The 22,601-nt window shown below is 45.5% G+C and overlaps 1 protein-coding gene across 7 annotated transcripts in view; it reads left to right on the top strand.

Annotated features, from left to right (window-relative positions):
• Positions 1-22,601, top strand: part of SBNO2 (strawberry notch homolog 2) — a 74,537-nt gene that overhangs the window by 48,146 nt on the left and 3,790 nt on the right. For 5 of the 7 annotated variants that reach the window (XM_062595975.1, XM_062595976.1, XM_062595974.1 and 2 more), the window contains 26 exons: positions 4,405-4,497; positions 5,137-5,233; positions 5,586-5,746; positions 6,199-6,332; positions 6,858-6,948; positions 8,291-8,434; positions 8,685-8,802; positions 9,237-9,342; positions 9,901-10,054; positions 10,480-10,656; positions 11,309-11,406; positions 13,838-13,920; positions 15,008-15,208; positions 15,769-15,944; positions 16,165-16,296; positions 16,585-16,720; positions 17,445-17,557; positions 18,415-18,486; positions 19,012-19,120; positions 19,347-19,421; positions 19,806-19,949; positions 20,194-20,288; positions 20,829-20,921; positions 21,143-21,274; positions 21,820-21,896; positions 22,093-22,283. In XM_062595975.1, the coding sequence (XP_062451959.1) occupies positions 4,405-4,497; positions 5,137-5,233; positions 5,586-5,746; positions 6,199-6,332; positions 6,858-6,948; positions 8,291-8,434; positions 8,685-8,802; positions 9,237-9,342; positions 9,901-10,054; positions 10,480-10,656; positions 11,309-11,406; positions 13,838-13,920; positions 15,008-15,208; positions 15,769-15,944; positions 16,165-16,296; positions 16,585-16,720; positions 17,445-17,557; positions 18,415-18,486; positions 19,012-19,120; positions 19,347-19,421; positions 19,806-19,949; positions 20,194-20,288; positions 20,829-20,921; positions 21,143-21,274; positions 21,820-21,896; positions 22,093-22,283 (3,202 nt within the window). The remainder of the gene's footprint in view (positions 1-4,404; positions 4,498-5,136; positions 5,234-5,585; positions 5,747-6,198; positions 6,333-6,857; positions 6,949-8,290; positions 8,435-8,684; positions 8,803-9,236; positions 9,343-9,900; positions 10,055-10,479; positions 10,657-11,308; positions 11,407-13,837; positions 13,921-15,007; positions 15,209-15,768; positions 15,945-16,164; positions 16,297-16,584; positions 16,721-17,444; positions 17,558-18,414; positions 18,487-19,011; positions 19,121-19,346; positions 19,422-19,805; positions 19,950-20,193; positions 20,289-20,828; positions 20,922-21,142; positions 21,275-21,819; positions 21,897-22,092; positions 22,284-22,601) is intronic. The other 2 variants (XR_009960847.1, XM_062595977.1) reach the window with 2 other exon arrangements.

Raw genomic sequence — 22,601 nt, 5'->3', positions numbered from 1 at the left:
CGAGATATTTGATGTCTGTAAAGGCTTGTAGTTTTGTATCCATGCAATATACAGCAATGACTTGCGATGAAAAGCTGTTCCAAATCCAGCCTAAAGTATGCAAGTGAGAAACAAGTCATGTCCTGCATGTGATCTGACCACAGCAGAGCAACCGTCCGCACTCTGATCGCAGGCTGTTCCTGGCGTCGGCTCCTCACAGTCACCCCATGCCCCTCCTTGCCCTTCACAGCCCTTAGGTTCAGATAAGGCCAATTAGCTCCTTGGATTCCATTTATAAATGACTTCCTTTTGAAAAGAATCACTAGCTATTTTAAAGGTTGTCTTATCTTTGTTTTCTGAATACAAAGGTGGTTGTTTTTTTAAACTGAGCTCAGTGTTTCCTGACACAGTGTTTTTGTTAGACAGATTTCGGTTTCATTTTTACGTGAAAGTGGCGGGGTGGTAACTCTCAGCAGACTGGGTGAATGGATAGCCGTATTGATCGCTGATTGGCAGTAGTTTTAGCTGAATTTTAAGTATGCAATTTCCTTTGCTAAGGAGGCAAACGAGGGATCTGTTGCAAAATCTTGAGGCAGTACCAAAGTAAAAGGTTTCTTACTGTAACATTCACTACGTATCAGCATGGGACTGGGTCTCTGACGATGCCTTGCAGCAGTATACGAGGAATTTAGATAATCTCTACCTGTCCCTCCCCACATAGTTATGCCAGCATAATTTTGAATAAAATTGCAGGAATTTTTACTTTTGAGTAGCCAGAGCAGTTTCTAAGCACCGTTACGAAATCGAACTTCCCATTGTGCGTAACCCAGGTGGATGCAGTCCTAGTCTGTTTTGATACAGTACTTCTAATCAGTTGTAGCTGTTTAGTCAGCCTTTTACCCAGGAACAATGAATGTCCTTGCACTTTACTGTCAGGACAGTAATTAATTTCCTGAGACAGAATTTCAGTTTCACAGATTCACGTGAAGCTGAACCAGCAGTCTCTAAATGGCTCTGGCAACGAGGCATCTCGCAAGTGAAGCTGGATGTGTCCTGAGCGTGAGGCCCACATAGGGATTGCAGGTGCAAAACCTGCCTCAGGCACCCTTCTGGTCTTGGGAGAAAAGATGGGAGCTCATTCGGAAATAACCTAGTGGGGCATTTTCTTCCTGCCTCCTGTTAGTTAGGGCTGGGCATGTGCTTTAAGCCTGAAGGTTGATGTTTTCTGTTCATTGATGTAATTGTGGGATTGCTTGTTATATTAACTCCTCTTTTAAAACTTTATGAACTGTCTTCTGTCAAGTGGTGGGAAGTTCTGCAATTTAAAGATATGCTATGGAAAAGACTATATCCTTATTTTAGCCTTATCCTTTTTTTTCCTGTCACGTATTACTACCATTGGGCAAATGTGTTTACTCAAAGGAGGACAGAGAAAAATTGCAGAAAACCTCACAGTTAGATCTCACACTGCTGAATTTTTATTAAGTTCAGTAAGCAACTCTTAAATGCCAAGCGTTGAAGCTTTAGGTGAAGTGTTTGTGATTAACGGGTAAATGGCTGGACTCGGAGCAAACTTCATGTGCTCATGCTGAGAGAGCTGGTATCAATAAAAAAAGGTGATGTCTACAAAAATGTTGGATCTGTTTTATCATTTCAGGAATAGGTATTGCTATACAGTTAAATATTTTAAAGAGCAGACAAAACACAGTTGCATAATTTGTAACGGAGTTGTAAAATAGCCTTTAAAAATAGTTTGTGTAGTCCGTTATGTTTTCTCACAACCATCTCACCAGAGTTTACAGCATTTTTAGATTAGAGCAGCAAAGCCCTGCCTCTGAAGCCTGTAGCTAGAATTTTTGTGATCTGCTGGTATGTTTTATTAGTCTAACTCATTCACAGCACCTTTTAAAAGTGAACGCCCTTCTCGCAGCTCAATGCAAAGGAATTGTATTTATGCGGAGAGGGGTTGGTTTGTCAGCCACATGTGACTATTTCCTTTGCCAGTGAAGTCATGGCAAGACGATGCAGAAGGGAGAATAATGCAAGGAGGAAAAAAAATGGAATAACATCAAGTCTTTGGTTGTGCAATTGTATCAGCTGCTTTACTGAATGAGAATCTTTCTCGTGCTTACATCCCTGTGTTCTCATGTATGGCAGGTGTCTGTGTGTGTCTTACATGTTAACGCTTTTAGGTATGTGGCAGAGACTAAGGAGAAGATCAAATTGTAAGGGGAAGAAGAATAGAGAAAGAAAGAAATTGTACAAGTTTGATCTGGAAGAAGATGATGTATAGCTACTGGTCCCAGTCCTCACAGCATATTCTCAGCTGTATGGTTAGTTTTAAATGCTCCGAACAATCAGGGTTTCTCTCACTTCCTTTGTGGTACCTGAAAATAAAAAGCTGTGTGCAAAAGCCATGTAACTGAATTGAGATAGCAGGGATTTATATTTTGAAGATGACAGGATGCAAAGATTGACCTACATTAACTTCCCACTGCTAGAGCTGAGACAAGTATGTCCTTCCATTCTAGCAGGATCTGGGTCTTTTTATTTTTTGCCTAAGAAGAAGCTTTTATATTGAGTTCAGATTTGTAGGTGGAGATGTTTCACCTGCTCTCCAGATTTCTTGGCACTGAGAATAGCTGTTCTGTCCAGCTTCCTTCTGGTAATTCTGACTCAGGCTTCCAGTAATGGAGGATGGGTTTTTTTCTTCTTTTTTATTTTTTTTAATTAAAAAAAAGGAAACAATCAGAGTGTTTACGCTTAAGAACTTCCCGTCTTTCACTTCTGCCTATGGCGCATGGGTGTCTTTATAAGTCTGGCACTCTTCTCAGGCTATAAACTTGAAGTAGTGCTGCTTTTGGAGTTGCTGATTACTTTGGATGCCATGAGCTGATGGCTTGACCTTGTTCACTGTCGGGAAATTCCAGTGTGGTTTTTGTTTGTGTGGAGGAAGACAAAAGGTCTCCTCGATTGTGCCTTCCCAGCGAGGAGTGTCTTGGGAGCTCTCACAACTGGCTGTGGTGTAGTGGTTTGGATAGACAAACAGTAATTAACTCTGACATCGCAGTTGGCGCCTAGAGAGATCCAGCTAACCCTCACTGCAGTCTGACCTACCAGACCACGATAACTGCTGCATTTGCCTATCACTGGCCTGGTAGGTCCCAGTGTGGTCTGAGTTCCTGGAATAGTTTGATGCTTTGTTGTTGGGCTCTGTATTAAGTGGAAGTCATGATCTGTCTACACATGTGAGATGAACCTGAGTGGTAATTGAAAGTGTGCAGGCTTTGGCAGTTTTGGTGCTAAGAGGTAAGAGGTAGCGCTCCTCATCCTCAGAACAAGTATTAATCAGTGCTGACCCACGGTTTGTGTTCTGGTGCAGTTATGTCATTACTCTGAACAGTGTTTTTAAAGTTAAAACCAATTGGCTAAAGTGTTAAGTAAATGATTGCCTTAAGGGCAGTTTGTAAGAAGACTGTAGAAAAAATCAGTGTTCTTATTTAGTGCTCAGTCCTTTCCTAGTGATGTCTTTTTGGATGCAGTTTTGTTCTATCTTTCCCATTCCTGCTGTTTGGATCTCCTCAGTCATTCTTGAGTCTCCACTTCTGTCCCTTAAAGTGATACTGTTTCTCTTCCATTAGCAAATCCAACCCGTAGCTCTCAGTTCAGAATAAAACTTGTGATCCCCCTGCGAGAATCTATGCTGTTCCTTTTAAGTCATAAACGAGTATCTCTCTTGTCTGGAGCAGCACAGCAGTTTTGTGTAGAGCTCCCTTCAGAGCAGATGGGAAAACCGTGACTAGCATAACTGTTTCCAGTGCAGAGAAAAATCCATTATTCCCATAATAAACTCTGATCAGGTCTTGAAAGGGACTGCTGGCTTGTAAGAATTCTTTGAAAGTGGCAACATTTGTACAAATAATTCAATAGTGCTAATGTAAGGTTTATAAGAGGTATACCTAAGATGCCATGTTTAAAAGCAAAGCTTGTTATTTTGGATGGCCATCTTAATGGCATGCGGTTGTTAGCTTTGGCAGAAAGACTTCTGTTTCGCAGGTTTGTTCATATTATGAAAGGAAATGTATCCCTGCAGGTTTTGATTGTGCACACACATGCACATATGCAAAATGTTCATACTGCTTACAGGAATGTATTTACCATCTCCAGTTAGTCTCTATGTTGGTGTTGATAAAGGCATGTAGGGCATTTGCAAGATTTATTAGTTTCTTGAATCTTTCCCTAGGGCTTGACACTTCATTGCATTTTGCAAACAGAAAGTATTAAAGCTCATTGACAGTCTCAGAGTATAAGATCTGAACATGGAATGCAAGGATCTTCACTGCTGTCCTGTTTTCATGCTTTAATCTTTTGAAATTGGAGCGATGAGAGTTATGACTTTTCTTACTTGCATCTTTTCTGTTCCAGCTGTTCTCTCCCAGCAGATCATTCCCTGGCTTAAACAGTTCAAACGACCATGTTCCTGCTGTCCCCAACACCCCACTCCTCATAAGCTATCAGGTGAGAAGGATGATCTGCTTCTGTAGAATCAGGCACAAGATTCTTAACTTGGTAATGCCACAGAAGAAAGAATGATTCTAACCATTTTTCCTTTCAGGGGGAGTAATACAGGAAAATCAGCCAGATGCATTACGAGTCACTGCTCTTTCCCAGAAATGTCTTATATTTCCCTTGATGTAGTCTCACTATGTTAAGGAATGATCTGTGCTTTCTTTACCACTAAATCAGCAGAGTCAATAGAGGCTGTTCTTTTCCTGGAATTACGTGACTTTGTTTTATGCTGCTGAGTACGATGCTGAGTTTAAAGCTGGTTTAGATCCCTTACTATGAGTCAGATTAGAGTACAACTGGCTGGAATTCATGCTAGCCTACAATCCATCTGAAAAATGTTGTAGTCATCGTTCCCTAATTCAGTATGGTGTTGAAAGTAGCTCTTAACGCACTTATTGGAGCTCTAGGTGTTGGTTCCCACAAACGGCATTCCTTGCATTGCTATAGTCTCTAATTAGATGAATTGTATTTGAAAGGTTCATGAACATGTGCTGGAATAATTTAGAATTTCTGGCACTATGTAAGACTGCATGTGTCCGTAATTCAATGTGAACATTAATGTTTGGTCATTGCTGTGTTCCTTTTCAGTCTCAGGCTCCTGCAGAGGAGGAGGATGAAGGTGAGGAGGAAGAAACTGAAGAGTTGGGGCAAACAGAGACATACGCAGAATACATACCTTCAAAGTGTGAGTGTCTTGCCATCACATGAGTATGAGAAATGCTGTTAACTCCATTGTGGGCCAACCTAATTCACTGTTACCTTCTTTTCCTGCAAGCAGTATGTGATGTTTGCCATACCACATCCTAAGCTTGTGATTATGTAGAAGAGCTTTGCATGCCAATATATTCATCCTTTGTTGATGTTACTCTCATTTAGCAGAACACTTTTCTGTTCTTTCTGTTTCTTCCTTTTGAAAGAGATACTAGTTACTCTTGAGCAGAGAGCTACAGAATGTTACTGTAGGGCCTGGAGTCCTTTCTGAATGCTCTGTGGAAGAGAAGAACATGATTTATCTGTTTTCTGTGTTGTTATTGTAGCCAAGATTGGGAAGCACCACCCTGACCTTGTGGTTGAAACGAGCACTCTATCCAGTGTCCCCCCACCCGATATCACCTACGAACTTTCCCTTCCACGCTCCATTGCCGACAAAGGGTCACTCTCTGCACTACAGCTGGAAGCAATCATTTATGCCTGCCAGGTATGTGGCTCCACTTTGCCTGGCTTGCATGTCATACAATAGAAGTAACCTCTGCCTTTTCTGTGGACAGATATTCAAATGCGTTTCAAAATAGCCTGTAATATAGAAGAACTGCCTTTGGAAACATTGGCATGTGCCATGTTAAAAGCTTTTTGAAAAAAGGATTATTTGAAACTGAGGACTGAGAATTTGTCTCTGTGGAATCTGTTTCCAAAGACACAAGAACCTTTGACTTCTGGTGGAGATGAGTGCTTTGCATTTCTGAATCTAGAGCCCTGGGGACCTTTACCATGAACCATCACTTGTGAGCTTGACCGTAACACTTGACCATTCCTGCCTTTGTTTATTTGAGCAGGATATATGAGAGGGTTAAGTAGTGCTCTCATAACTATGAAAGCTGTTAGCCAAAGCCAAATCTATTTTAATTTCCAACTCTGCTTTTGATTTTCCAGCAACATGAAGTTTTATTACCCAATGGGCAGCGAGCTGGGTTCCTCATTGGGGATGGTGCTGGAGTTGGAAAGGGCAGGACAGTTGCGGGGATCATCTTTGAAAATTATCTTAGAGGGAGGAAAAAAGCTCTGTGGTAAGTTTTTTCCTCTGTTCCCGTAAGACCTCGGAGTTGGTTTGAATTTGGGTGTAAGGAATTCCTTAGTGCTGATGTTGGCTTTATAGTTGACTCACGCTGTGGCCTGAAATAAGTTGTTTCCACCTCTTTGTGCCTCTTTGCTGTCTGTGAAATGGCAATATTTCCTGCGAAGGGGTGATGGGAGAATGAATCACTATGAAATGGCAAATCACGTGTATTGGAGTGCAATGTCAAGCCTACTCCTACTCTCTTTGAAGTCCATGGGGGTGTATTCATGGACTTCTTGGGTGCAGACTCGAGCCCCTAGAGGATGGAGTTTTCTGCAGAATAGTCACAAGTTGTCATAAGTGGCAATGCTGTGGAAGACTGGAGGCTGCTGTAGGACCCTATACTGAGGTGTGTGGGCAGTTGGAAATGTGACGATTTTGTACACCTACTATTACTTTAGTCAAAGCTGTTAGTCACTGTGCATGCCCTGACTGTCTCCTCAGGAGATAACCAGGCTAGTATCTTGCTTTTCAGGTTCAGCGTCTCCAATGATCTTAAGTATGATGCTGAGAGAGACCTGAAAGACATTGAAGCCTCCCACATTCCCGTGCATGCTTTGAATAAGGTACGGGAGAGAAGTTGCAACGGTGTTCTGGAAAACCAGCCCACAGTGGCATTTAAATGGAGCTGCTGTGGCATGTATTGCAGCAGTCACTACTGCCTTTGCTTGTGGCTGATGGCACAGACAGCAAGCTGTTTGCTGTTCCTTTCTCTCAGTGTACTCTTTGCACTCTGAACTCTTGCTATTTTTATGCACCCTGCAGAGTTGCATCACAAGTAAAGAGCTGCTTCCTGAAGGGAAAGTAAGAAGTGTCTGTATAGCAGTGCAAAGCTCAATAGGACTTAAATCTTTTTAACCATTCATGAAGAGTGCTGCAGAGGGAACCGCACCTGTTAGACATGGCCAAGCTGTGCTCTCATGGGCTAACATTTTCCAGTGCTGGTACCGCTTTTCAGAAAATGCCAGTGGAGGGAGCACTTACAGATGCACAGATTGGTGCCTAGCAGCGGATTCCAAATGCACAGGGTCATGACTAAGAACGTGGGCCTTTCCATCCAACTGAGTGAATTAGAGCATACTCTGGTTATCAGTGGAAGCATGAGAATATAATGTTTTTCAAAAAAACTACCAGTAGTGGTGGTGTGGTTATTCACAGGGTTCTTCATAACCTGTTCTTGAGCCTCTTGTCCTGTCTATCAGCTGGCTTGTGTTTGCCACACTGCTGGCTAGTTCACTGCAGTGTTCTTCCCTGGTTTTTAATGCTGTTGAGCAACCAGCTCTTACTGAGTCAACAGAAACCACGTGTGCTCGACAGCCCTGAATGCAGTCCATTAAAAGACTGAAAGAGATGTTTGTTTTCAGACCAAAAGGGCTTTAAATAACTTTCTTCAGATTAAGACTATGTTTTTTCCTTCTTATATTTAGTTTTTTTCAGGTGAGACTCATGATCGTAAGATAAGCAGTAATCTCATTTGGCCAAAGAGAACATAATTTTCTAAAAATAATTAAAACTGATGGGATGAATTCAGAATAATTAAACACTCTAAACTGTTGCTTAAAAAGATAAGTGGTTTCAGGTGGCCAGAAAATTGAAGTCCTAGTGTGGTCTCCACATTTCACTACATGTGTCAAGATGTGCTGACACTTGGCTAGAGGAACTTAGCCGGCTATTTGAAGTTCCTGTCATCACCATATCTCAATGCCAAACAGAAATGCTAAAGACATCAGCTACCAACAGCCTTTTTCTCTTGTGCTCTCAGATTGTTTTTTCTTCTTGAAGGCAGGAACATGTGTCCTGCAAAGTTACAGCAGAATCGGCTGTATTGATTGTGGGAGAAGGATGGGTGGAGCATACTATGGACAAGCGTCATGAGCATGTGTGTTCTTGTTCTTCCTCTTTGTGCAGATTAAATATGGTGACACAGCTACCTCAGAAGGAGTCCTCTTTGCCACTTACTCTGCTCTGATTGGTGAAAGCCAAGCAGGGGGAAAACACAGGACACGCTTAAAGCAGATTTTGGACTGGTGCAGGGAAAATTTTGACGGAGTTGTATCCTTAAAAAAGAAAAGAGGAGAGGGAGAACAACTTGCTTGTAATTGTTCTTTGCCAATGAACACAGAACTGGGGCCATCTGAGGTCACGGGGAACAGCTGTACTGAGCAGTTTGATGCCTGTGGTTCATGTTTAAATGCTATAAGCATTGATTCTTCCCTTGGAAGAAGCTGGGTTCTGTTTTCCATCTCTTCCCACCCTCATGAAGAAATCGCACCCTTTCTCCTTAACTGACTTTCCCTTTTAGATTGTATTTGATGAATGCCACAAAGCCAAAAATGCTAACTCCACTAAAATGGGCAAAGCAGTGCTGGACCTTCAGAACAAACTGCCTCGAGCAAGGGTTGTTTATGCCAGTGCCACAGGTAAGCTTGTACCATAGCATTGCTTGGGCACCACGTGCAAACAAATGCCAGTCACCTCTGATCTGCCATCCTGTCTGAAGGATGTCCTTGAGATGTGATCACGTATGCTGAGAACACGTGTTCGTGCAAGAAGAGACAAATGACATCAGAACATTGCACTACAGTGCTAAAGAGCAGCTAGGATGCTGAGATCTACCCCAAGTTCTGTCACTGCCTTTTTTTGTGACTTTTTGGCAAGACAGACTAATCTTTTGCCAAATTAACCTGTAATGATGCTGCTTGCCCTTTTAATGCATAGAGGGCAGTGCTTGGAGAGCCCCTTGGATCTTCCATGACACAATAGTGAATGACCATCCTTTAAAAAAGATAAGTTCACTTTTCTTGAGTCAACTATTTACAACTGCTTTTTCTAACAGTGAATTCTATTCAAACAGGTGCCTCTGAGCCAAAAAACATGATTTACATGAGCCGCCTGGGGATCTGGGGGGAGGGCACCCCTTTCAGAGCATTTGATGAGTTCCTGCATGCAATTGAAAAGAGGTAGGTCATGTCTGGCTTCCCTTTCCACCTGGCTTGCATTTTGTGGCAGGCTTTGTCTGGCCCAGGGAGAAAAGTGTTGGCCTTGACCCATTGGTTTCTGCCTTATAACTCATTGGAGGATTCCTTCTTACTCCTAAAAAAGTAAATAAAGATAATTAAAAAGAAATACACCATCCCTCTAGTCCCTAGTGGCTAAACACTTTGTACCTGTCCAGTTGCAGCCTTTAAACAGCAAGAGACACAGCTAGGATGTTTTCAGAGAAGGAGCAAAGTCACTCGGTTCTTCTGCTGGACTGGAGCAATGTGAAGAGCTGTGCATCTCAGTGGGTTTCTTAGCTGGGCACTGTGTTCTAAGTTTTTAGAGGAAGTCAAACTGAAGCAAGATTGGAAGAGTCATTTTCCCGTTTGGAAAGTGGGTGTGATGCCTGTCACGTGCGTGTCTGAGGACAGCTTGAGCCACCAGGAGAGAGTCTCGTTCTGCAGATGCAGCTACCTGGTGCTTCCCTTGTGCAGAGAAAAGGGATTTCAAAGCCAGCTCTGTCTGTCTTCCTTTCCCAGGGGAGTTGGTGCAATGGAGATCGTGGCGATGGACATGAAGGTCAGTGGAATGTACATTGCCAGGCAACTCAGTTTCACTGGAGTGACCTTCAGAATAGAGGAGATCCCACTGGATCAGCAGTACAAGATTGTCTACGATAAAGCAGCAAAGCTGGTGAGCTGGCCCCACTACAATAGGGTGGCCAATGTTTAGTTATGCTTTGGATATTGCCACTTGTTATATGGGAGAATTTGAGGTCCCTGAACATGACCATGACCCCAAACTTCGCTTATCTGTAAGAAAGAAAGGGGGGAAATGGTGTACACACTTGGCTTACATTAAATAGATCATATTGTATGTTTTTTTGCCTCTATTTAAAAGCTCCATGTTTGGAAACCCAATCTTAAAACATTGTGCTAGCGCAGAAAGGGGAGAACTAACACAGACTAACACAGCAACTGTTTAATCAGTTAAAATCAGTTAAAATATTGATTTTAAATTGGATTATCAAACCTCAGACTGTTCTAATAACTTCATGCACAGCAGTAATGAAAGTGAAAAGCAAGATATTAACTGGCCTTTCTTGGTACCGTCTTCAGTGGGCAGAGGCCTTGATGGTGTTTCAGCAGGCAGCTGACTGGATTGGCTTGGAGTCTCGAAAGTCCTTGTGGGGTCAGTTCTGGTCTGCTCACCAGCGCTTCTTCAAGTATCTCTGTATTGCTGCTAAAGTCCGGCGACTTGTTGAGCTTGCCAAGGACGAGCTGGCAAAGGATAAGGTATGGTATTAGAGCCTGGCTGCAAATGGCAACAGCCGTCAGTTTTATCAGTGAGTTTTTGTAGTCTGCAACCCAAAGGAGATTATGATTCAACTTGACTTAAAAACAATTTCAAATGTCTTTAAATATGGCTGAAACACTTTCTAGGTCAGCCAGAATGAAATGTAGTCTCTACGTTTCTGAGAATATTCACAGTTAATTACACTGGGTTACTAATACAACATCATCTTCTGAGCCATTACCCACTGTTTGTATATAGTAGACACGGCAGTTGATTTGAAGTAGTAGTTTGGGTCATATTTGGGCTGCAAGAGCTACCAGATCTTTCAGCTCTAACATAGCCCTGTCATTACATCCATCTGAATGTAGTTTGGAATTTTTAGACAGAAACTATCTAGGAAAATCGGTTAGATTTTGAAAGTAGAGTCATCCACTCAATAGTGTGAGCAGAAGTACAGTGCAGGGTGTTGGAAGATGAGTCTTCATCAGGAGCCTTGTTAGAGGCCTAGCATGTGTTTTGGAGGAGATCCAAGAAAAATATCCCTGAAACTATGAAGCAAAATCTCTAGAGCATGTAGCTGTTTGCCCTAACACCAGCTGTGATATGCCCTCACTGACGTCTTGCTTTGCTGTGTTTTGTGTTTCTCTGCAGTGTATCGTCATCGGCCTGCAATCTACTGGAGAGGCTCGCACCAGAGAAGTCCTAGATGAGAATGATGGGCATCTAAATTGTTTCGTCTCTGCTGCAGAGTGAGTTAGATACCCACGTTGTTTTTGCTGAGGGGACACGTGGGAGGCTGGAGGCATACTAGGGAAAGCTCTATCCCTCGAGCTGCTTATAATTTGCGGTTCTGCAAATGCATTTCATAAACAGTTCACTTTGAACAAGCTGCAAATACAGAGGATGTTTTATTGGGGCTTTGGACACTATTTCTCTAAAAATGGCTTTATAAACTAGATTCTAGATTTTAAACTCTCCTGTGGTTCTGACTCGGAAAGGAAATGGCAAGTGTAGAAGAGCTAGAAATGTGAGCTTAGATGTGGTTTGTGTGGGTCTAACCCTGGAAAACATGGCCCTTGACACTGAAGAAATGAGCAGGGGAATCTTGTTTAATGATAGAGACAGGGATGATAATGTGCGAAGGCATTACTGGAACAGTGAGAGGAAGGAACGGTCCAAGGAGTTTAGTTCTTCAGTGTTGTCTTTAAGCATGACTATGAGGCAAGGCATGTTGTTCAGTTGGCAGATCCTGTAGCGTGCTGGTTGTGTTGCCTTCATTCATAGTTAAAGAGAGAATTGATTGTATTTTAAGTGAAGCCAGCAGTTGAACTCATGGTAGATTTTCTGGTAGAGAATGAGGCTTATGCTCCCCCTCATTTCTGCACCTTTCAAAATATCACCCTGTCGCATGAATGTAGCTGTTTCTGTACAAGAGGTGATGAAAAACTGGGATAGTTGAGTTGCATTTCTTGTGTCCTGCAGGCAACAGGGCTGTTACTGTCTTCTTTTGGAATGACTTTTAATGTGGGTGAAAGCAAAGAGAGATGCCAGAGATGGTATGTGTTCAGCCTGGGCCAAGCATTCTCCCAATATGCTCAGGCATTTTTGTGCCGTGTTACTATGCCGTCTCCAGTCTATTCCTGAGAAATAAATACCAGTTTGCTGACAGTGCACGGAGCAGGTTTAACAGCTGCTTGGATTGATTTGGTCTCTTGAATTGGTTTCCGCATCACAGAATTCAGAGGAACACAGTTTGCTAGTCCGATAGTGATCACTCATTTTGCTCAGCTCTGTCCCCAGTTTTAGAGGCTGGAGTTATTTGCCCACCAGCATTGGCCAGGTAACTGGATGTCTCCTGGCATATGCTGAGTCTCCAGTCAGTGTCCTGGTTTTACAGCACTTCAGGGGATTTCTCTTGGGGAGTGTGCTGGGAATAAGCTGTTGTTTAAGAGATGCTGAGAAATGGAGTTAAAAATAAACTAATTGTTTAGTGAGTGAATACAAGCCCAACCTTCTGTTTGCAGCGAAGATGGGGAAGTGCAAGTACTCAGAAAATGAGCAAGGTCTCATGGCTGGGAGACTGCAGTGCTGAGTGACTTTTTGCATTCCGTGCCCTGAAACGCCTCAACAGAGAGGACAAAAGGGCCCTTTCTGGTGCCGCGTAATCATGTTACGTAACAGCCAGCCCAGAGCTCTGCCCTCCGGGGAGTGGTGCTGTCTCTTATATCAAGGGTCTTAGAGCCGCCTCCCTGGTTCCCACAAATCCCTCTTTCTTACATGGGTGAGTTGTCATGTCCATACCTCTCTGCTCTTGCTTTCAACATTTTTTTTTTTAACTAGAGCTCATTCAGCACAGCCTTCTCATTGCACTGGGGGTTCAGTCCCATCCAGCACAGTCAGCATTTAAGCATTTGCTCTTTTGTTTGCAGAAGAATGCCCACAGAAGCATTTGTTTGATTTCCACCTCTTTTGATTTTTCCATTCACTTGAATCTATTACCTATCCAATATTTTGTCACTTTTCTCTATTTCATGGGCAAGCAGACCCATGTCCAGTTAATCAAAGGGCTGAGTGAAGTACATGTAATAGACAGCCTTACACCTTATCTCTGCTGTGAGTTGCAAGGCCACAGAGCATGGAGAGGGGCTGGAACACTGGGACTTACTGGATTTGTAGTGATGTAGCAGCTTCCCAGTGTAGTGTGTCCCATGAGAAATTCCTTCTTGGTTGCTGTATAAAGGTCTTGCAACTTTGGCATGTCGTGTGGCAGCGCAGTGCCCAGGATATGCTTTGCTTTTGTTGCAGTATCTCCTGGAATGGCCCTGCTCCCTCCATCAGCAGGGAGGTTACAGCAGGGAGCATTTCCCAGCATTACAGTGCACAGTCTTCACTCAGCATGCCTATTTCAAGGCTGAGATTCTGCTGGAGCAAACCACGTTCCCTTGGCTAACTTTTGGGTCTGCCAGCAGAACCCTTTGGTGAAACAAATTCAGTTTGATTTGCTGCAGTTTTGGAGAGCTGAGCTGTGCCAGTTGCTGACTGATCGTGTGCTAGTAGTTGTGGTGCTGGATTTACCCCTCTCATGAAATATACTGCTATCTCAAATACACGTTGCTACATGATAACCAGCAGATGTTCCTATTCCTGGTAGCTAGAATAAATTTTGCATCTTACTTTCAGAGGCGTCTTTCTATCACTAATTCAGAAGCACTTTCCTTCAACCAAAAGAAAGAGAGAAAAAGGAACTGGCATTAAAAGAAAACGTAAGAGCACACTCCACTGCCAAGCATCTGACCTCCTACCTTGCTGCTTCACCCCAGCCACTCACCTTTTTCTTTTCCTTTTCCCTTTTCCCCACTTCATGCTTTTTGCTACTCTGCCCTGGTTTCGGTTTGCCCTCCCTCACATCCCCCATCACTGTTGTCTCTCATCTGGAGGAAGGCAGCTCTCTAGGTCATTCCTCCCTTCCTCCTAACCTACCTCCCTGTCACCAGCATAGTTCCTAGCCTCCACCACTTGCCCAGTAGCTGTGCCCCTTTCCCTTAGCTGTTTCCTTACCTAGATTAATGGGCAGATTGCGTAAGAGTCCTGGCTGCACATTTGAAGCCCTCTTGCAGCAAGAGGGGGTTCTGTACAACCCCTTACCTATAGCATGGCAAGTGTCCTGGGAAAAAAAAATACTCCCCTGCCAAATCATTGGCTGTGGCTGCAGGTAAGAACAGTTTTGGGCTTTCTTCCTTAGTGGGATGGGGGAAAGGTGGAAGAGGGGATGAGATAGCAGCACAGGCAGATTGTGGGGGTTGTCCTGACAGGTTGTTGCTGCAGAGCAGCTCATGCAGACAGGTCTCTGAACCCTCTCACATGGTGGGGGCATGTCTTACTATGCTTGGAAGCAAATGACATCCCAGCTGCTAGCACCAAAACACTGGCACCTTCCCTTTGCCTACAAGTGCCTCTGAGGGCAGTCAGGCCTGTGGACTCCTTCCCCTATGGAGCTAACACTGCTTAAAGCTGGCTGTGAATTCATCCTGGTGTGTGCAACTAGCTTCAACCCTGAAAAAGATTGCCTTGTTTTTCCTTCCTCTCTCTCTCTTTTCTTTCTTTCTTTCTTTCTTTCTTTCTTTCTTTCTCTCTCTCTCTGTCTCCTTTTTTTTCTCTCTCATTCTTCCCCACCTTCCTAACAGTCCACCTGTGCCCAAGAGGCTTTGTCTCACCAAGATGAGCCTTTCATCTGAGGCAGTCTGAGCTATTTTGTGATTTAGTCTCTTCTTTCTGAACTGGCACTTGCTCTTCTGTGTGGATACACAAGGTTGGGGATCCCTGCATGACACCACTCGCTCTCCCTTGCAGGGAAACAGAAGAGCCGCTGCGCCAAAGCTCTGAAGGGTGTATGTGACCCTGCCGGTGTGATCAAGATCAGTGATGACAGCAGCACTGACTCCGACATGGGACTTGATAGTGACTTCAACTCTTCCCCAGAGTCTGTGTTTGAGACTGACGATGTCATCTTCGTCGAGCACACCTACAATGGCTTTGCAGCTGAGGACAGAAGTAAGGAGAGCAGCAGCAGAAGGCTTGCTCCTTCCTTGCTTTGGGCAGCCAGGGACCAGAGTCATTAGTTTTTAGTGCGTCGTGTACAGTGTACAGGAACATAGATGAAGGAAACCACCTGCTCCAGTACCCTGCAAATGTGGACAGTTATAGATTAGCTATAACCCTTGTAGTGTCTGGCTAAGGGGATTGCAGAGTTGAGCTGGTGTGAGGAGATCTTTTTTGGTGTGTTCTGGGGATGTTGAAGTTCTTTCTGTCCTTGAGATAGCCTTACAATCTTGGCCAGATTTTATCCTGTGATGGTCAAAGTTGGCCTTGTGAGGTTAGTTCACATTAACTTGCTCACATCAGTGAATCAGAAGAAGGTGCTCTGCACACTCTCTACTTTTACTCCATTGAAAAAGGTGGAAGTGCAAATTTATTGCATCATTTATTGCAAGGCTTTACCTGCACATCAGATAGTGCCCCTAGAAGCCCTTTGGGACCAACTTCTGATTTCTTTTGGCTGTTCCAATTTGCAATCACCAGGTGGTTCTGAGCTTTTGTATTTTACATTACAGGCAATTTTCACTTGCTGCCTTCCCAAAAAGAGATGCATGGCCTGAGAGAACTAGAACATGTTGAAAAGATGAAACAGAACCTCCTAGCAAAAGTAAAAGCACTGGGAAAAGAGCTACCTCTCAATACCTTGGATGAACTGATCAATCATTTTGGGGGCCCAGAGCACGTGGCAGAGGTAAATCCCACAATCAAGAATAGATTTCACTGGCAATGGGTGACAGGAAAAGGGGCCAGCAAGAGGAGTTGCAGCTGAGAGAGAGTTTCTTCTCCTTCCTTGCAACCTGAAAATGCTGTTAAGAATTGACTTCCTAAACACTGTTTTACCTAAGATGCTGCATTGTGCAAGTGTCTCCCGTCTGCTAAGAGAGTCTCTCTCTTCTGTGCTGCATGTGCAGATGACTGGGCGGAAGGGCCGGGTAGTATGCAGACCGGATGGCTCTGTCATGTTCGAGTCGCGTGCAGAACAAGGCCTTTCCATAGACCACGTCAATCTGAAGGAGAAGGAGCGTTTTATGAACGGGGAGAAGGTGAGTAAGCTTAGAGCTAGAAGAACCTTCAAACATCTGCATGGGAACAAGTACCTTGACAGGAGGAAAGGAAGGGTGTCTTGTATGCTTTTGCCTGGCTAGCCTTAGGCCAGAGGCTAACAAAGCGTGGCAGCTTTCTGTTTGCTCTGCTGGCAAGTGATAAGGAAGCCTAGGTCCCTTCCATGATCTGGGGCTATCTTTGTGTCTTCAGCTGTTTTCTGTAGCTGCTTTTGCAGATGACTAGGAACCTTATTGTCCCTTCTCACTGGTGGTGTTTCTCTCTCTTAGCTTGTAGCAATAATCTCCGAGGCCTCCAGCTCAGGTATCTCTCTCCAAGCAGACAGACGGGTGAAAAACCAGAAACGCCGGGTCCACATGACACTGGAATTGCCCTGGAGTGCAGACCGGGCCATACAGCAATTTGGTGAGGACTGAGTGTCCTTCGTCACTGTTGTCTTCCCCAAGTTCGTTTCAGACCACGCAGCTTTGGGCAGCCCTGGCAATGAAAAGCACATGTAGCCGCCCGAACTGGGCAGAGCCTGGGGTGTTTAGCCTGGCCTCCTGAACTAGGCTGCAGACAGAGGGACAGGTATTTAGCTTTTTGAGGTGGTAGCTTTCAGAGCACAGTGCTTCCATATTTTGCCAGAATGGAAATCCAAACTTGAGGCAGCTGTGATTTACTTATCTAATAGGGAAGGTTCCTGTTGACTTCAAAAATGATTTGCAGTGTGGAAAGCGGGAAGCCTTCCCATGCATGCAAGCAGGGGTTCCTCCTTGTGAAACATACCTAGTGGTGCCTGAGGATTTCTGTTCTATCCTGCAGAACCTCTGGAGATGGGGAGGGTCAGTTCCCACAGGAGCATAAAGAAATAATGCCACACACCAGCTCGAAATGGAGGAGCCAGTCCTCCTTGCTAGAGGTCAAAACTAAAAACTCAGCTCTGACATGGTTTCAGCATCATCAAGGTGATGAATGCAACTGCACCTCTGTCCTTTAATCCCAAAGAGAGATCTCCTTTGGAAACCAAGATGATGTGGATAGTTGGTTTGGCACTCTTATCTCCTGCTCAGCTTCTCTTCCTATATCAGGTAGTCTGTACCGGCCTCACCTTTCACTCCCTTCTTTACTCTGTACTTTATCTCTGTAGGTCGAACGCACCGCTCGAATCAGGTTTCTGCTCCAGAGTATGTCTTCCTTATCTCTGAGCTGGCAGGGGAGAGGAGGTTTGCGTCTATCGTGGCAAAACGTCTGGAGAGCCTAGTAAGTTCCCTGCAACAAAGAAATAAGTATGTCAGTTCCAATTCCCTCTGAATAGCTTTGATAGTCCTATTGGCATGGACAGTGTTACTGATGTGAGGGATTTTATCATCCCTGACTTAAGGCATTGTAGTTGTGGAATGAAGAAGGCTTTTAACATTCTGGGATTTGGATGAAGTGAAGAAGAATATGTAATCAAGGCAACAGGAGGAATTTCAGGGAAGCAGAACCCAATTCCAGATGCTGGAATTCCCCCAACGTTACAAGAACTTACACCCATCCTTTTCCAGAAAGCTAACAGAAGTATTAATGACCACAATTTGTCAGTCGGTTTCATTTTTCTTTGTTTCTGATAAATCTCCAAATACTTTAGGAAGGTCTTAATATTTCAGAAGGTCACTGCTTGCCCACTGTGCGTTCATATCCTGGTATCTCTGAGACGAGATGACTTTGATCATCCTTCCTCTGGTAATTTGCAACAGCTAAAACTTAAGAACTAAAATACTTGTGAATGTGTAGGTGACGTACAGCCTGCCTGCTGTATTAAGGTTTAACAAGTTGTCACATCTTAAGAGCTAAATGGAACGTGATGTCTCAGAAATGTGTAGGAAAAAGTAGCAATTTCAGTGTTCTGGAGGTAACTAGGGAAACAGAAGAAATGTTGCTTGATAATCTCCAACAATCCTGTTAATACCTAATGGATGCTGTTGAGCTGGTTAGAGGCCATCATCTGAAATGCCCAGGAAATGTTGCTTACAGGGATGGCTCTTTTCTCAGGATAATTGATATCTATTTTGTTGTTACTCTAATTAGTCCTTCCTACTCTTCTGAAGAGCTTTTTGTTTGGTCTGTTTTCCCAGGGTGCCTTAACTCATGGAGACCGAAGAGCCACTGAATCCCGAGACCTCAGCAAGTACAACTTTGAGAATAAGGTAACTTGTAGCTGTTTGCAGGGAAGTTCAGCCAAAGATGGGCTGAAACAGTTAGCAAGTGCCCTTCAGTAGAAACTGGGCATACGAAGGTCATTGCAGGCATCTGCAGGCAGGATCTGGCCTAGCAAGCATCAAGCGTGCAGCTCTGTGGGTAGCCCAACTACAGCATACAGAACCAGTTAATACAAGCACTAGGCATCTGAGTGCCCCACTGGTGGGAGACTTGTGTTCCCAGCTTCCAGGGGAAGCTGAGGAGGGCACTTGGGTGATCTGCCTCTGTCCTAAAGGGAAGTGGTGTCAGGGCTGTGTGAGGGCTTGCAAGTTCCTGTACAGATAGCCTAGGGATGGACAAGGCCCCTGACACGCGGCTTCCCCCTTGGCACAGCCAGCTCAGTGGCCTTTGTTGGAGGCGATGGCTTTCTCTGCAGTGCCAGCAGAAATGCTGTAACATACTCAGTCCATTGCTGAGCTGACAATGTAGGGTGCAGGGTTCATCCCAGGCATGACTCTTGTCTCCTTTCACAGTATGGGGCTAAAGCACTAGACAGAGTCCTCTCCACCATCCTCAACCACACAGAGAACAAGGTTCCTGTACCCAAGGGCTATGAGAGAGGAGAAGCTTCATTTTTTCAAGGTAAGAATATTACAAGCTCTCGAGTTACTCTTGTGTCTTGCTGAGTGGGTCTGTCTCAGGTTTGAGACACTTGCAGAGCTGAGCAGCAGGCTGGATGGAAGATGGGTGTGGGACATGTTTAGCTGTGGGATAATGGGCATAGCTGGAGGGGAGGCAGCCCTGCAGAATGGTTGAGGGGAGGGGAGGTTCTGTCCTAAAACTCAAAAGCTGTGTTCTGCCATTCCAGAAATGAAACAAAGCCTCATCTCTGTGGGGATCTGCTGCAATCAGATGAAGTACGGCGCCATCTCAGTGGAGAAGGGTATGTGTCAATTCGTTTCAGCCTGTTGTGAAGGGGAAGTGAAAGAGACGGAGGTGTCATAGCCTCCCAGGTCCATCTGCACTGGAGTACAGCCTTGAGGGGTTTGCTGTGCAGCTGATGCAGGATGCAAGGATGGAGCCCTCTGACTGTTGGAGGAACTGCTGTGGTAATCAGCCAGCACCACAAATGACATTTTCCTGAAGCAGCCTGGCTGCTGCCTGCAGCCTGGACTGATGGGTTCTTGGACTGCTGTCTTGCGAATTAGTGCTGTGCTGCCATCCAGGAAATGGTGGTATTTGGGTGTTGAATGAGTCTCCTTGGGAATGTGGTGGTGGGTTTTTTGCCTGGCTACACCACATTCCCTGACGCTCCATGCTCTTGCAGATCGCTCCATCACCAAGTTCCTGAACCGGATCCTGGGTCTAGAGGTGGACAAGCAGAACATGCTTTTCCAGTACTTCTCTGACACCTTTGACTACCTGATTGAAAAGGACAAGAAGGAGGGCAAATATGACATGGGCATACTAGGTAAGGAGAAAGACAAGTGACCAGACCTCTCCCTGCTGCATCCCTGAGGCTCCCAGTACTGGCTGTTCCAGCACCATGCTGTGCCCACGGCCCTCTCAGATGCTGCACTGTCCCAGCCCCACTCAGCACAAAACCTGAGACTCCTTTGCAAGGAGAGGAGATGCCATGGAGAGAGAATGAGGGCTGGTCTTGGATCTAATGTGCTAAACAAAGGCATGTGTTTCAATCTTTCCTCCTGCTACAGATTTAGCCCCCGGAGTGGATGAGATCTACGAGGAGAGCAAGGAAGTCTTCCTGACCCCTGGACACCCACAGGATGGGCAGGTCGTGTTTTATAAGGTAGGCAGCCTGCACAGCACTCTCTGCAGTCCAGCCTTCTCCAGTGCATCCCAGTCTGGGGCTGTGAGCCCCTGGCCTCCTCCCTCCACCTCACAACTGTATATCATGTTTCTATCTTATTTGCCTTGGTTATGGGTGGTCCTTAGTGCTCGGAGTTACACATAGGAGCTAAGGACAGCCCTTGTCCTTCCCTGAGGGCGTGGGGTTGCCATAGCCTGGAGTGCAGTCTGGCAGACTATGTCAGCGCTACACTGGCCCCCCTGGCCCTGCCTTCACCCTCATCACCAACTTGCACAGCCTTCTGGCTGCAGTGGGAGGGCCTGGGGCTCTCAGTCGTTGGAGCTCTGCTCCCCTGGAAGACAGGAACCCTGGGGTCCTCTGGACTCTGGTCCCATCTGTGGCAATGTCCTTGAGGTACCAACAGCACCTTGATTCTAGGCTGTAGCTGCACCAAGTATGTATTGGGGTGTGATTTGTGGGATAGTCTGAGTTTATCCTGTGCTCTAGAATTACAGAATCCTTCTGTTTGTCCCTGTTTAGATCAGTGTCGACAGAGGCTTGAAGTGGGAGGAAGCTTATGAGAAGTCACTCAAACTGACGGGATCTTTCGACGGGTTTTATCTCTCCTACCGGGTAGGTCCCTGAGTTCTGCCAGGGTGGTACCAAAGCCTGGAGAATGACTCCAGCAGGAGGTGGTCTACTGTGACTGTAAAAGGCCCTTGGTCTATGCGTGACCTCTTACTGGGGGCTGGGAGATGCCTGCACTGTGGGGACAGGAAGGAAGGGGTTAGTTCAGAGGAGTTTGAGTTTGGGAAGAGAAGCTGTGACCATAACTACCAGCCTTATCCCAACAGATGCGAGGATGCAAACACACATGTCTGCTGGCAGAGCAGAGCCGCGGGAAGAACTTCATCCTGTACAAGCCAAATATTGGGAAGCAAAGTCAGCCTGAGAGCCTGGACAGCCTGCACAAAAAGTACCGGCGGGTAGGTGCAGCCCTGCAGTGTGGTGAGAAGGAAAGGCCTCTTTCTCTGTGCAGGCTTTGCCAAATGGAGCCCCTCTGCAGCACAAGTGCTGCCTTCTTTGGGCACACATGGCTCAGCCCTGGCCCCAGGCTAAGCTGTCCTTCCCTGTCAGTGCTACTGGCTGACTCTGGCTGACTCCGACAGGTTGGCAATGTCTCCTAGTGCCCCTGGGAGAGCATGAAATGTTTGTCCTCTCACTCCTCTGGCAGGCAGGGTGCTTATCACTGTGGCTACCTGGCTTCCTCATTGTCCCTGTCCTGCTCCAAAGCAAGAAGAGTGGGGAAGCAAGCATGAGAATAAATTGTGCTTTGGAAGGACAGTTACTGTAAGCTCTTCATAGTCTTGCTGAGGGTCTGGCAGAGCTGATAGCAGCACCCACATGTCCTGACTCCCAGCGCTAGGCTTCAACCCTCAGCTGCACATTGAGCAATGGAAATTACATTATTTTATTAATTACAAATTACAAATACACATTACATCTACCTCTGTAATGGTTTCTTCTGCAGGTGCTGCCTGAGGAGGCCAAAGAGCACTGGGAGAGCAGTTACCACTTCTCCTTGAAGAAGTGTAACCATGCTGCTTGGTAAGAGATGTACAGCCCAAATCTCCCCTGTTTTCAGAGGGGAAGACTGGTCCGCCCTCCGCAAGGCAGAGCCCTTTGGGGCTGGCACTGAGGAGACAGTGGGGAAGGGCCGTACTGGGGAGGCTGCAACAGGGGTCCTGCTCTGCCGTAGGAGCCTATGCTGACTCAGGTTATTTTCCCCCAAATTTCCCCCCAGGAACAGGAGCTGCAAGCTGATCCAGGAGGGGAAGGAGTGCTTCCAGGGCATGCGCCTGCGTCACTACTACATGCTGTGTGGCGCCCTGCTGCGGGTCTGGAGCAAGATTGCCAGCATCATGGCAGACATCACTAGCACCAGCTATCTGCAGATTGTCCGCCTCAAGACCAAGGAGAAAAAGAAACAAGTCGGTGGGTGACTAGCTGGGAAGGGAAGGGGCAGGACATATTAAGAAAAGGAAGAAGGGATTCAGCTGCCTGCTTCCAAAATTTCCCTTCTAAACAGGGCTAGGTGCCAGGCAGGAAGCACTTGCTGCTCAGGTGATCCAATGGGAAAGAAGGCAGCTGGGGCTCCCCTGACATGTTTGTTTCTGCCCAGTGGTGGTATATCTCCTCTGGGCACCAGGTGTGAGGGTACCAGCCAGGCCTGAGTTGTCCAGTCATGACTCTGAAAGCAACACTGTTGGTGCATGGTACAGGCTTGCCTTGGAGCTGCCTTGGCTCCAGGTG

This window comes from Rhea pennata, chromosome 27 (genome assembly GCF_028389875.1).
Source record: "Rhea pennata isolate bPtePen1 chromosome 27, bPtePen1.pri, whole genome shotgun sequence".
NCBI lineage: Eukaryota > Metazoa > Chordata > Aves > Rheiformes > Rheidae > Rhea > Rhea pennata.
Note: the sequence above shows the minus strand (reverse complement) of the source record. Positions and strands in the feature narration are given on the sequence as shown.